This window comes from Carcharhinus amblyrhynchos, chromosome 3, assembly GCF_965287045.1.
Source record: "Carcharhinus amblyrhynchos chromosome 3, sCarAmb.v2.hapA, whole genome shotgun sequence".
Taxonomy (NCBI): Eukaryota; Metazoa; Chordata; class Chondrichthyes; order Carcharhiniformes; family Carcharhinidae; genus Carcharhinus; species Carcharhinus amblyrhynchos.
In genome coordinates this window covers 130043640-130058111 of record NC_137326.1, presented here as the reverse complement: position 1 = coordinate 130058111, position 14472 = coordinate 130043640, and the positions used below count along the sequence as shown (strand labels likewise).

Below are 14472 nucleotides of genomic sequence, written 5' to 3'. Positions count from 1 at the left end.
TGCACACGTACACTCCCACAGATACACACACATGCAAGCACACACACACACACACACATGTACACGGAAGTGATTACAACATTGCAGGCCCATGATTCCCTTTGTGGTTCATTGAATGAATAGCAGTTGGAGCTTTATGAAGTCTGATTTACAATGGCTCGTTGCGTGCAGTCAAAGGTTTCTCCGGCTTCACTCCAGTCATGGTGTTGACAAAAACCTGCCTGGTTTGGCTTCCCAAATAGGTGGATAAAGGCCAGCTCAGATCCTCTGTCTCCTGATGCATTTTTAGCAGAGTCTAATTCCTTTGACGGTCCAGAGCTCCTCTTCCTTCTTTCAGCTTTTCACTTCAGAATGTTATCAGCAGCCTGCTTTCTGTCATGGCCTGCATGGGTTTCCTCCGGGTGCTCTGATTTCCTCACTCAGTCCAAAGCTGTGAGGGTTTGGTGAATTGGCCATGATAAATTGACCCCGAGTGTCAGACGGATTATCAAGGTGAATACATGGGGTTACAGGGTGAGGGTCTGGGTGGGATTGTTGTCGGTGCAGGCTCAATGGGCCAAAGAACCTCCTCCTGCGCTGTGGGGATTCTCCAATTCTATAAATTCTATAATAAATGGTCTCTGATGCCTTTGTCCCTGATACATAACGGTATTCGGGCTTCAGCCATTTACACATCCTCATGATTGAATAGGATTCTTCCCAAACCCATTTTTTGGAATTTCACCCCAAAGTGAAAAATTCTGCATGAATGTCTGTAACTGTTTGGCTCATGGTTGGCACCAATCCACAGGAAAGATTTGTTGCATTCCAATGCCTCCTCATTGAAATGTCCCAATAGGTTGCTAGTGTCAAAAGGTCAAACATGTTTGCTATCTTCCAGCGCCATGTGTAGTTCCTTGTATATCGACAGAAGGGGAAAGGACCACCTAACCTCTCTACTCTGTTTCAAACACAGAGTGTCCATCCTCCATTTTGTTTTAATTATGTCGTTTTTCCACCAATCCATATTGTACAAGTATAACAATGCATCTGTCAGCCAGCCTAACCACACTTACATCGATCTTTGACACCGTGCCATCACTGCAGCCTTTATCCTCTTCCAGCCTAAATGATTCTCCCATTATTTTTGGGCCCTATTTTAATTCCTTCAAGTCCAAGGTCATGGACCTGAATGCATCTGAAAATGGTTCAACCATTCTTCATCGGATCTGCCTGGATCACGTCAAATGTTATTGGCTCACGCTCTCCTTTGGCAAAATTAGAATCACCTTGGAGAGCACAATAAACCCACTCAGCTTTGTTTCCTCATTACTATCCTTTTTAAATCCATAATTCCAGCCATTGCATCCTCATCGATCTCCAACAAGTGTGAATAGCTCTGCAAGGTCACAGCTGAGTTACTCTGCAGCATGGGTTACTTTGGGGTGGCACAGTGGTTAGCACTGCTGCCTCACAGCACCAGATTCCAGGGTTTGATTCCTGGCTTGGGTCACTGTCTGTGCGGAGTCTGCACAGTCTCACAGTGTCTGCTTGGGTTTCCTTGGGTGCTACATTTTCCTCCCTCACTCTGAAAGACACGCTGGTTAGGTACATTGGCCATGCTAAATTCTCCCTCAGCGTACCCTAACAGGAGCCAGAGTGTGATGACTAGGGGATTTTCACAGTGTTAATATAAGCCTACTTGTGCCTAACAAATAAACTTTAAAACTTTAAACTTTTAGCACAGCATCTGATAAAGGTGGAGGCCTGGGACGGAATTCTCCAGCTGTTCACACCTCACTGCTGCAAGCGAGGACAGAGAATTTGGTTCTCAGCCAAATCTTCGTTCTCTGTGGCGGGACAGGAGAATCTCAATGGCATGAATAGCCGGAGAAGCCCACCCATGGAGTGCTCTTTGTGAACTCTACTGGTGAGCTCCACAATCATTCTGATCAAACAGCAGCGCATGGTGGGTATCAAAAATGCCACGGCTTTGATTTCCCAAAATCCAGTCGGACGCTCGCCTTTCGGAAAGTTCAGAGACAGTGGAGTGTCTTAAAATGAAGTCACTGCCGTCACAGCTACAAAGGCAGGGGTTCATTCACTTGCACGTTGGCAATTCCTCTCCCCAAAGCACACACAAGTTGTTTATTTTTCAGTTGCCAGATTTTTTAATATTTCACAATTCTGTGCCGGGTTTGAGCTAATGACCTCAAGGATGGTATCATATTCACCAAGTCACTATATCCCAACAGGCTCTGGTGCTACTAACCAGTATGTTCCCTGTTGGTTATTCTTCAACGCAACTGAAGCTTGTGAATGTCAGTAAGATGCCGTGGCGCACTGTAGCTATGTCTGGCGCTGTCTCCATCTGAAGTCTAGACCTTCCCCTGGGCAACTTGGCTGATAATGTCTTCTTTAGCTGAAGGACGTCTACACTAAGAGGTGAGACCAGCTAACTTAGAATAGAGTGGCAGTGCGTTCATTTAACAGAAAGTCACAAATCTCAATGGTTTATAAACACTGCAAATAGGAGAAGCAGTGGCATAGTGGCATTGTCTCTGGACTAGTAATTCAGAGACCCAGGCTAATGCTCTGGGGACCCGGGTTCAAATCCCACCATGGCAGATGGTGAAAATTGAAAAATGAAAATCTGGACTTAAAAGTTTAATGATGAGCACAAAACGATTGTCATAAAAACCCATCTGGCTCACTAATGCCCTTGAGGGAAGGAAATCTGCTGACCTTACCTTGTCTGGCCTACATGTGAGTCCAGAGCCACATCAATGTGGTTGACTCTTAACTGCCCTCAGGGATGGACACTAAATGCTGGTCCAGTGAAGCCCACATCCCACGAACAAATTAAAAAAAAATTGGATTAACCTGATATTCTAATCAGCACAGGTTAAAGACTGTTTCAGCAATCACTTTGTTTATATTCATACAGTGATGATAGTACTAAAAGGCGGACAGCAGCACTCTAACATACAACAATGCCTTCAAAAGAGAGAAGTGAGAAATAGAGAGAAATACAGAACTTGAGAATTTAAAAGCAAATTTCAAAACCTTCTCCTCTGAGTTATGCAACCAAAGCAGGAAAGCAGAATTGAAACTTGCAAGGCAATAGGTCATTGCCTCCAAAGGATCAAGATAAAAACCACCTCCCAGATGGATGGGGAGGTCCTTCTCAGACACTTGCAGTTAAACAGACTCCTGCTTTGTTTTGGCGCACAAAGGTCAGGCTGCTCGAAACCCGGACACCCTCAACAGACAGAAGCACCAGACTAGGGCAAAGCAGGTAACAGATTCAAACCTTTACCTTCGGAAACGCGAGATAGAACTAGTAGGTGCACGTTCACTTAACTGGAAGGATTAGTCAAACGTGTAAATTAACAGCAACAAAAACAGAAAATGCTGGGAAATCACGCAGCTCTCTGAAAGCACCTGTAGAATGAGAGAGAGAGAGAGAGAGAGAGAGAACAGAGTCAATGGTTCAAGTCTGGATGACCCTTCATCAGAGTCAGAGTTGTCCAGACTCAAAACGTCGGCTCTATTCTCTCCCCACAGATGCTGTCAGACCTGCTGAGATTTTCCAGCATTCACTGTAATTTGCTTTTATCTGTGTGTAAGTGGATAGCATGCCTTACTGGATTAAACAGCACAGACAATGGTACGGGATGTTAAAATTAGCAATTGGTATGGTATCAATCAATAATTACCATTATTTTGTTTTGTTTTGACACACGGGTGCATACTTTTCCCTTTCTGCTTTTTAAACAGAGGTTATATTTTACCATTTCCACAAAGGCTTGAATATTCTGAGGTTTGGCAATAGGTTTGTAACTTTTTAAAAGGGTGGCCAATCTGGCCATCAAATCGGCCCCAAATCTCTAACAGAGCATCCGATCCTGGCCCTATCCCCATAATCCCCCTTCCCCACAAATCTTTTGAATGTGGGAGGAAACTGGAGCACCGGAGGATACAGGGAGAACATGCGAACTCCATACAGATATGACCCGAGGCCAGAATTAAACCAAGGCCTCTGATGCTGTGAGGCAGCAATGCTCACCACTGTACTGCCCTTTCTTAAAATAACTAGTTACTATACTGAGTTGGCTTAACTAATCATAGAACTATTGAAAACTTACAGCACAGAAGAAGGCCATTCGGCCCATCTTGTCCATGTCAGCTAACCCTATGAAGGGAATAGAATACATCTGGACTACTTCATTAGCTGAGGGCCAAGAGATACAGAGGGCTGGATTCTCAACCTCGCCCGCAGCTGGGATTCTCTGACTTTGCCTGCAGCTGGGATTCTCCGACCTCACCCACGGCTGGGATTCTCCGGCCCTGCTGCAGTGAATGGAGATTTGACTGAGCACCAAATTCTCCATTCTCATTGGCAATGGCAGTGGGGTGTAAACGGCCGGAGAATTCTGACCATGAGCACGTAAAGGCTCAAAGAGAACAGGTGGGACTCCATTCTGCACCCGAATTCAAATTTCCAATTGCCAATTTTAAAAAGTTCAAAACTCAATTGTGCAGTCTTCCAGGGCATTGTTCTCCATCTTGCTTATGATGTCAATAAGTAATACCCAGTTCACTGTTTTGTCTCAAATTGCTTTTGAGGAGAGACTGAGTAGATGGGACAATACTCATTGGAATTCAGAAGAATGAGGGGAGATCTTATAGAAACATATAAGATTATGAAGGGAATAGATTAGGTAGAAGCAGGGAAGTTGTTTCCTCTGGCAGGTGAAACCAGAACTTGTGGGCATGGCCTCAAAATAAGGGGGAGCAGATTTCAGACTGAGTTGAGGAAGATACTGCTTCACACAAAGGGTTGTGAACCTGTGGAATTCCCTGCCCAGTGAAGCAGTTGAGGCTACCTCATTGAATGTTTTTGAGGCAATGATAGATAAATCTTTGAACAGTAAAGGAATTAAGGGTTATGGTGAGCGGGCGGGTAAGTGGGGCTGAATCCACAAAAAGATCAGCCATGATCTCAACGAATGGTGGAGCAGGCTCGAGAGGCCAGATGGCGACTCCTGTTCCTGATTCTTATGTAAGTTCCAAAAATTCTCTTTTGGCCATATATGGTTGGGCTGGAATCTTTCCACCGTTCTCGCTGGCAGGATTTTCAGTTGCATTGAGGCAATCCCCCACCATGGGCTTCCCGGCAGCAGGGAGTTGCTAAATCAGAAGATACCACCGCCAGCCAATGGTGACCCACCTCCACTGCCACGAAACATTGAGGATAGTCCTGCCCTCTGCTGCTCTTATTTTGTCTGATCAATCCAATATTATCCTACATAATATTGTGGTTCAGAGAAAAGCATTCTTGCAAAACAATACCACTGCAGGCTTCTATCTTGCACTCAGTTTTCAGAGTTACTACATGTTCCCATTTCACTCTCACTCACAGTTTGCTTTCACAACAGTAAGCAGTACACACCATCGTTGCTGAACATAAAAGCTCTCTATGTGTATCCACTTCCCTTTAACTTTCTGAAGAACTCAAAAAGAAAACAGGTTTATGTTATAGAATCCATATCATGCAGAAGATGACATTTGGCCTATCGAGTCTGCCCCAACTCTCTGACAGAGTATCTTATCTGGGCCCTCTCTACCGCCCTATCTCTGTAACACCACCTATGTAACATGGCCAATCCCATCTAACCTACACATCTTGGGACACTAAAGGGCAATCTGGAATAGGCAGTCCACTTAACCCGAACATCTTTGGATAGCTGTATATCTGCACTTGATAGGACAACTCCCGGCGTTTGCACTTTATAAACCACCGAAACATTTAAGAAAAAGAAACACAGAACAGTTTTCCCTTAAAGTTTTGTAAAAACTGGACACCTAAGTAAACATTTCATTGCATTTTTTAAAAATCACGGACTTAAGTTTCCTTCTTCACTAATTGTGGGAGGGAAAGTAGGCAAGTGTGTACTGTGGCCTCCTGCCAACACCTACATCACAGTAAGAATTCTCACAACACAAAGACACAATTGCAGGACAATTCCAACCATCATCCTGCAATTGTATCCTTGTCTGTATATGCCAAGTTTGTAAAACCTACCTCTCCACTCACCTGATGAAGGAGCAGTTCTCCAAATGCTTGTGATTTCAAATGAGCCTGTAGGGCTCTAACCTGGTGTTATAAGACTTCTTACCATGCTCACTCCTGTCCAACGTCGGCATCTCCACATCACACCTACATCGGCAGAGCAGCAACCTGTCTCATTTCAGCAGGTGCTGTTGGTGGTGGCACCCTGACAACAGCAGTGGATGTTCCCTCCTTCCCGGTGAGGTGGCATCACAATAAGATGCAAACACCTATCTAGCCCTGGGCCGCAAGCGTGGTTCAGTGTGGTACAAAGATAGATTTAAATTTATCCAACATGTTTCACAATCACAGGATGTCCCAATTCACTGTGCAGCGAAAAACGTCAGTTCTATAGTCACTACTGTAGTGGAGGAAAATTGACAGCCCACTGGTGCACAGCAAGGCTCAACAAACCGCAATGTGAAACCCTTTTGGTAATAGTGTGAGAAACAGCATGGCAGGATGATGAAAAGCTGGCAAACACACATATAACCGCACAGGCTCATTGTGCACCAATTATTTCCGAAGATGGTAGGATAATCAACCTATTCGGAATCTGATCCGAGGGATAGATCCTGGGCTGTCCTATCACCCGATGAAGGAGCAGTGCTCCAAAAGCTCCTGATTCCAAATAAACCTGTTGGACTTTAAGCTGGTGTTGTGAGACTTCTTACCATAAAATTATGAGATGCTCTGCTGATGTAGGTTTTGGCTGGAGGGCATAGTGCACAGTCGCTTACTTTCCCTGCCACAGTTTGTGAAGAAGGAAACTTAAGCCTGTTATTTTGCAATAAATGCTGACTCAGGTGTCCAGTTTTTATGAAACTTTAAGGGAAAGTTGTTCTGTGTTTCTTTTTCTTAAATGTTTCAGTGGTTTATCAAGTACAAACATTGGGAATTGTCCAATCAAGCACTGACATATGGCTATCCAAAGACGTGTAGCTTAGGTGGATTGGTCATTCTAACTTACTCTTTAGTGTCCCAAAATGTCTAAGTTAGATGGGATTGAGCATAAGGTAAATAGTCAACATTTTTTTCCCAAAGTTAGGAGAGTCAAAAACTAGAGGGCACAGGTTTAAGATGGGAGGGGAGAGATACGAAAGGGTCCAGCGAGGCAATTTTTTTCACACAGAGGGTGGTGAGTGTCTGGAACAAACTGCCAGAGGCAATAGTAGAGGCAGATACAATTTTGTCTTTTAAAAACATTTAGACAGTTACATGGGTAAGATGGGTATAGAGGATACAGGCCAAATGTGGGCAATTGGGACTAGCTTAGTGGTTAAAAAAAGGATGCATGGACAAGTTGGGCCGAAGGGCCTGTTTCCGTGCTGTAAGCCTCTATGGCTCTATAACACTTCATTCCCTTACTAGTTAAAAATCTATCTACCTCAGCCGTGACATACAATATACTTAAGAACCCAGCCTCTACAACCCTCCTGGGAAAGAATTCCACTGGTTCGCTACTCTCTCATTCCTTTTCACCTCTATTTTAAATGGAGGACCCTGACACTATCTCTCGGCATCAACCTTGTCAAGACTGAAATATCTATCGAGGTTGTCTAGAGCTTTGACCACCCCCCACCCTGCAGCTTGTGACATTGCTATTTAATTGCCAAGTTGATGGATGTATTCAAGATCATGAGGGCTCTAGATAGAGTAGAAAGAGAGAAACTATTCCCATTGGCAGAAGACTGCCAAACCAAAAGACACAAATTAAAGAGATTGGAAGAGGAACCACAGGAAATGTGAGGATTTCTTTTTTTACAAAAGTGCATGTGCGTGATCTAGAACACACTCCTGGGGTCTGTGTGGAGTTTGCATGTTCTCCTCATGTCTGCGTAGGTTTCCTCCAGGTGCTCCAGTTTTCTCTCACACTCCAAAGATGTGCAGGTTAGGTGGAGTGGCCATGCCAAATTGCCCCCTTGGTGTCAGGGGGACTAGCTGGGGTAAACGCATGGGGTTATGGGGATAGAGCACAGGGATGAAGAGAAATGAGAGAGTAGTGAATCTGGGGGGATGGGGTGGGATTGTGGTCAGTACAGACTCGATGAGCCAAATGGCCTCCCTCTGCACTGTAGGGATTCTATGAGTCTGTAGGTGTGGTGAAGGTGGATTCACTTGTGTTTTTCAAATGGGAATTGAGTGAGAACATAAAAAGGGGAAAATTGCGGAGAATAGGCAGGGAGTCTAACAGCTGGATGCTGTTACAGTGAACTGGCACGAACCCAATAAGCCAAAGAGCCTCTTTCTGTGCTGTAAATCTTCTACGAATCCAATTTGCACTGGGATTCTCTCTGCTGAATTTTTAATATTGTGAGGAATGTCAAAAGTTCAATTGTTAAATTTCCTCCAATGCAGCGGAGTGGAAGTTGTGTATTGCCAGTCCTGATCTCTTGTCAGAATTGTTATTTCCTACATTAATTATAAATCTTTATGTTCTTACTGACAGTAGACTAACTTTTTATTTCCTTGTTACATGAAACGTACAGAAAACCTTTTGAAATCTGATGGAATGTTTCGGAGATCATAGCAGTGTGTGACTGTGGAAAATTCCACAGCAGATTAGACAGGTAACGAGTGGCGTGTTTGTGTATATTGAACTGTGCATAAACCTTCAAGTGGATTCTGATTCAGAAAAATAAATGAATTGTTTAGAAATGTGACAGAATAATGGCAGGTGTGGACGCAAGTAGAATGAGTGCCCCTTTAAGGTTCATGTTGAATGACAGAGATGGATCGGCAGTGGACAGGCTTGTCCGCAGGATTCGGAGCTACAGGAGTCATAATATGAATGAGACACAAGCAGCAAAGTTAAGAAGATGCACAATCTTAAGATTGTACATAACAAACTATCAAAGCAATGCAGCAGTTCGGAGCTGCCTAAATCTGAGAGTGCACTGAACTCTTGAATCATTTCAGAAACGCTAAAAGAATTAAGCTGCTTCAATCAGTTTGGTAATTGGAACACCAGAATCTCTACAGTGGAGAAAGAGGCCATTTGGCCCATCGAGTCTGCACTGACCACAATCCCACCCAGGCCCTATCCTAACAACTTGCTGCAACTGTCAAGGGTACTGGTGAGGCCGCAGCTGGAGTACTGCGTGCAGTTTTGGTCGCCGCACTTGCGGAAGGATATATTGGCCTTGGAGGGAGTGCAGGGAAGGTTCACTAGGCTGATACCAGAGATGAGGGGGTTGGCCTATGAAGAGAGACTGAATAGACTGTACTCGTTGGAGTTTAGAAGGCTGAGGGGGGATCTTATAGAGACATATAAGATAATGAAGGGGATAGATAGGGTAGAGGTAGAGAGATTCTTCCCGCTCAGAAAGGATAGCAGAACTAGAGGGCACAGCCTCAAGATAAGTGGGGGGGGGGGTGGTAGCAGTTTAGATCGGAGTTGAGGAGGAACTTCTTCACTCAAAGGGTGGTGAATCTCTGGAATTCTCTGCCCGTTGAAGTGGTGGAGCCTACCTCGCTGAATATATTTAAGTCACGGGTAGATAGGTTTCTGATAGACAAGGGAATTAAGGATTATGGGGAGAAAGCAGGAAAGTGGAACTGATCCACTTCAGATCAGCCATGATCTTATTGAATGGCAGGGCGGGCTCAAAGGGCTAGATGGCCTACTCCTGCTCCTATTTCTTATGTTCTTACAGCGACCCCTTACATTTACCCTGCTAATCCCCCTGACATGAAGGGGTAATTTAGCATGGCCAATCAACCTAACCTGCACGTCTTTGGACTGTGGGAGGAAACCGGAACACCCAGAGGAAACCCACACAATCACGGGGAGAAATTGAAACCCCCACACGTACAGTTACTCAAGGCTGGAATTGAACCTCATCAGGTGCAATCAGTGGGTACACTGCTGCCTCTCTGTGCCAGAGACCTGGGTTCGATTACCGGCTTGGGTCACTGTGCGGAATCTGCATTATCATCTCATGCCTGGGTGGATTTCCTCCGGGTGCTCTGGTTTCCTTCTGCAGGCCGAAAAATGTGCAGGTTAGGTGCACGGGCTGTGCTAAATTCTCCCTCAGTGTACCCGAACAGGCACCAGAGTGTGGTGACTATGGGATTTTCACAGTAACTTAATTGCACTGTTAACGTAAGCCTACTTGTGGCACTAAGGACGTAGAAGCTTTGGAGAGAGTGCAAAGAAGGTTGACCAAGATGTTGCCTGCTCTCGTGGATGTTGGCTATGAGGGAGAAGTTGAATTAGCCGGGATTGTTTTCATTGGAAGGATGGAGGTTGAGTGGGGGGGTACCTGATAGAGATCTACAAAATTACAACAGGCACTGACAAAATGGAGGTTTTTCCCAGGATGGAAGTGTCAATCTGGAGACACAGATTCAAGGTGAGATGTGCGGGGGGGGGTTTCTTTACACAGGGTGTGGTGGGTGCCTGGAACACGCTGAAACCAGAGGAGGTGGTAGAAGCAGGCACATGAGCAACATTTAAGAAACAGCTGGATGATACGTGGATAGGGAGGGAATTGAGGGATACGGACTGAGTAAGGGCAGAAGGTTTTTTTAGTTTGGTTAGGATGTTATGATTGGCACAGGCTTGGAGGGCCGAAAGGCCTAAGAATAAGGAAGAAAGAAAATTACAACACAGGAACAGGTCCTTTGGCTCTCCAAGCCTGCACCGACCATGCTGCCCATCTAAACAAAAACCCTCTACTCTTCTGGAGACCATATCCCTCTAGTCCTATCCTATCTGTCAAGACAACCCTTAAAAGTCACCATTGCATCTGCTTCCGCTACCTGCCCTGGCAGCGAGTTCCAGGCACCCACCACTCTTTGTAAAAAAACTTGCCTCAGACATCTCCTTTAGACTTTGCTCCTTGCACCTTCAACTTACGCCCTCTAGTAATTGAGTCTTCCACCCTGAGAAAAAGCTTCTGACTATCCACTCTGTCCAAGCCCCTCATAATCCTGTAGACTTCTATCGGGTCATCCCTCAACCTCCGTCATTCCTGTCAGAACAAACCAAGTTTCTCCACCCTCTCTTATGTACCTGTACACCCGGATCCCTCTGCCTGTTGCTGTGCTGTACTTTGTTCTTTGTTAACAGTCCAGCCCTTTTCTTTCACTCCTCCACCCACAATTCTTCTGACTGGAAGTTTGATCATCAGGCAGAAGCCAATGAAATTGAAAAATATTCTCTCAGTGAGCAAAACCTTGTCATTATTCAGACAGGATATGTTGGACATGAAATAACACAGGCTCAATCACTCTCACTGTGGTTTTTTTGTTTAAACCTTGCTGATTTAGGAATGGGTCTGAATGAGACAGAAAGCTTTTCCAACTACCCGAATGGCACAACGGGAGAGAAGTGTGCGCCGGACCGTGAAAGTAGCCAGATGGTTTTCTCATTGCTATATACCATCCTCTTCATTGCTGGTCTTCTGATGAGTAGCCTAGCCATTTGGGTGTTCTTTCAAATACCCAGCAAGTCAAACTTCATTGTGTACCTTAAGAACACAGTCATGGCTGACCTGCTGATGACACTGACATTTCCGTTCAAAATAATCATCGGGTCAAGATTCAGGACACATGGACTCCAGATCTTTGTGTGCCAAGTCAGTTCGGTTGTATTCTACTTGACGATGTACATCAGCATTATATTTCTGGGACTGATAAGCGCTGACCGCTACCAAAAGGCAACAAGGCCATTTGGCCACCCTAGCACATGTACGCCCAGAACCGCAAAGGTTCTCTCAGCAGCCACATGGCTGTGTATGTGTATCCTGGCCCTGCCCAACATGATCTTGTACAAGTGGAGCGGTATGCCCGAAAACACACGCAAGTGCTCCTCCTTCAAGACCGAGCTGGGCTTAAAGTGGCACGAAATGGTCAACTTTGTCTGCCAGATCATATTCTGGAGTAACTTGATCTTAATCGTGGTGTGCTATTCTCTGATCACCAGGGAGCTTTATAAATCCTACCAGAAAACCGGAGGCAGCTCCCGGCAAGCCAAGGTGGTCAATTTCAATGTCTTCCTGGTGCTGGCAGTCTTCTTCATTTGCTTTGTCCCTTTTCACTTTGCCAAGATCCCATACACACTGAGTCAGACACGGGGTGCCTACCAGTGCTCCACTCAGGTTGCCCTTTACTACATAAAGGAGAGTACACTGGCCTTGTCGGGGTTCAATGCGTGCCTGGATCCATTAATTTATTTCTTTCTATGTCAAGCATTTAAGAACATGCTCTTTGCAAAGCTGAACAACTGCACACGGCAACTGCCGAAAAAGCAGAATAATGTGAACTCAGCGAGCATAGATACCCCAGTCTAGGTTACAAATTGACAATACGCCCACCCAACAGCAAACATTCACTCTCTTAACATCACCCGGTGTGGATAACATTGTGTCAAACTTACAATGTTATAAAATTAGCTGTAAAATTCACACCCGACGTGGACGCCACATTATGTGGAACTCTACGGGGTTGGGACTTCTCATGATATTAAACACAATAGATAAATGTTCTTGCTCCACGCAGAAAAGTGCATTAATTACTGATGCAACAGCAAACTGTACAGGTGTAGCACCATTAATTCAGCAATATATCACATGGTTTCTTCATAGGGAAGTAATTAATTACACAGATCAGACTCTCGAGGCAAGAAAAGTATGAGTCATGATAATGAAGGTCATATCAAGGAGGTGAAAACAGGCAGTCTTAGTGATAGACAGGGTCTGGCTTTGAAACTCAGCTCAGGATCAAATAAAACACTGAGACCAAGAATCATTTTGCTTCACCCTGTATCAGCAATCAGAGCAATAGGGTTATAGAATTTTGGTCCCCTTGATGTTCAAATAAAGATGTTCAAATTTAATTTCAAGACAAGCAAGCTTCTATCTACATCATCAATCTGTACTTTAAATAACATTTCAGCAGAGCCACTGTCTTGCATGTAGTCCCACAATGTCCTTAGCACAGCAGGGGGAAAAAAAATCAGAGGTCCTATGAAATTCAGTCTCTCCACTGCTTATCTTTGCGTCATCAGTAAATTAGGAGATACGGTTTTCAACCTTGGAAACAGAAAGCAAGAAGAGGTGTCACAGGTAGCAGTCTAAATGTGGGTCTATTGGTTGAACTAAGACCTAAAGGTAGCATGAGAGAACAGGAGAAAATGATGCTAAGGTGCCAGTCAAAGCCATCTTGGTTGGGGCTTTGAATTTAAAGAAAAAGGGCCTGATTATAAAGTAAGGAAATATATATTAAGCTCACCAAAACTTATGCAGCCACTATGAATGGCATTAGTCATTATGAAATTGACTTTTCAATGCAATTTCACATCAATTTCTCTAATGCATAAAGACATCCCCAAGTGAAAAGGGAGCATCAGGTTCAATTCCCTCAGCATGCAGCTAAGAGATGGGGACAATGTTAACATAACCCTTCTGTTGGGTAACTGACTTTACTAAAGTAAGAAAGGATGGAATGTTTAACTAGCATTCCACCCAAATCTATGGATTCCTGCCCAAGGAGTTGGGTATGAAATTATGGTGACAATCAGCAAATCATCGGAAGTGTGTGATTGAATCTTATATGGAGCTCCCCTATCAATTAGGAATCTGTCCATTTTATCAGAATTGCATTGGGTTGGAAAGTGGGTTAACAGCGACTGTCGTCAGTGGTGGTGGAGGCGAACTCGCTGGGGTCTTTTAAAAGACTTCTGGATGAGTATATGGGATTTAATGGGATTGGGGGCTACAGATAGGTCTATGGATTGGTAGGTATTGATGTGATCGGTGCAACTCGTGGGCCGAAGGGCCTGTTTGTGCTGTGGTGTTCTATGTTCTAAATAGACAAGCTCCAAATTACCAAAAGAGTGCAGCTCCTTGCTTGCAGTGGATGGTGGCAAAGTGGTTAGCACTGCTGCCTCACAGCGCCAGGAACCCGGGTTCGACTGAATCACTGTCTGAGTGGACTCTGTACATTCTCCCCATGTCTGCGTGGGTTTTGTCCGGGTGCTCCGGTTTCCTCTCGGAGTCTGAAAGATGTGCTGGTTAGGTGCATTGGTCATGCTAAATTCTCCCTCAGTGTATCGTGCATTATCCGAACAGGTGCCGGAGTGTGGCAACTAGGGGAATTTCACAGTAATTTCATTGCAGTGTTAATGTGAGCATTACTTGTGACTAATAAATAAACTTTTAAAAAAATGAATGGTGAACTTTACATGGAGATGAACTTTACGCCTGGACACCTGAAATTTGACGTCAATATATGTATTGCTGCTTTACATTGGCCTAAGCATGAAGGGGAGTTGGCCAAGGCTTGAATGAGGTAAGACAATGCATACTTGTACCTAAAGTAACAGAGACAAAATGAAGAATCATTCTGTGATTACAGAAACTTTGAACTTAAAC

At 44.5% G+C, this 14472-nt stretch overlaps 2 protein-coding genes across 2 annotated transcripts in view; one reads left to right on the top strand and one right to left on the bottom strand.

Annotated features, from left to right (window-relative positions):
• The window catches only part of LOC145341129 (mediator of RNA polymerase II transcription subunit 12-like protein), a 564757-nt gene that overhangs the window by 165688 nt on the left and 384597 nt on the right, over window positions 1-14472 (bottom strand).
• LOC145341552 (P2Y purinoceptor 12-like) lies at window positions 3173-14261 on the top strand. Its single transcript, XM_080186529.1, has 3 exons — window positions 3173-3277; window positions 8584-8664; window positions 11369-14261. The coding sequence occupies exon 3, from the start codon at window positions 11371-11373 to the stop codon at window positions 12388-12390; it is 1020 nt and encodes a 339-aa protein (XP_080042655.1). The 5' UTR covers window positions 3173-3277; window positions 8584-8664; window positions 11369-11370; the 3' UTR covers window positions 12391-14261.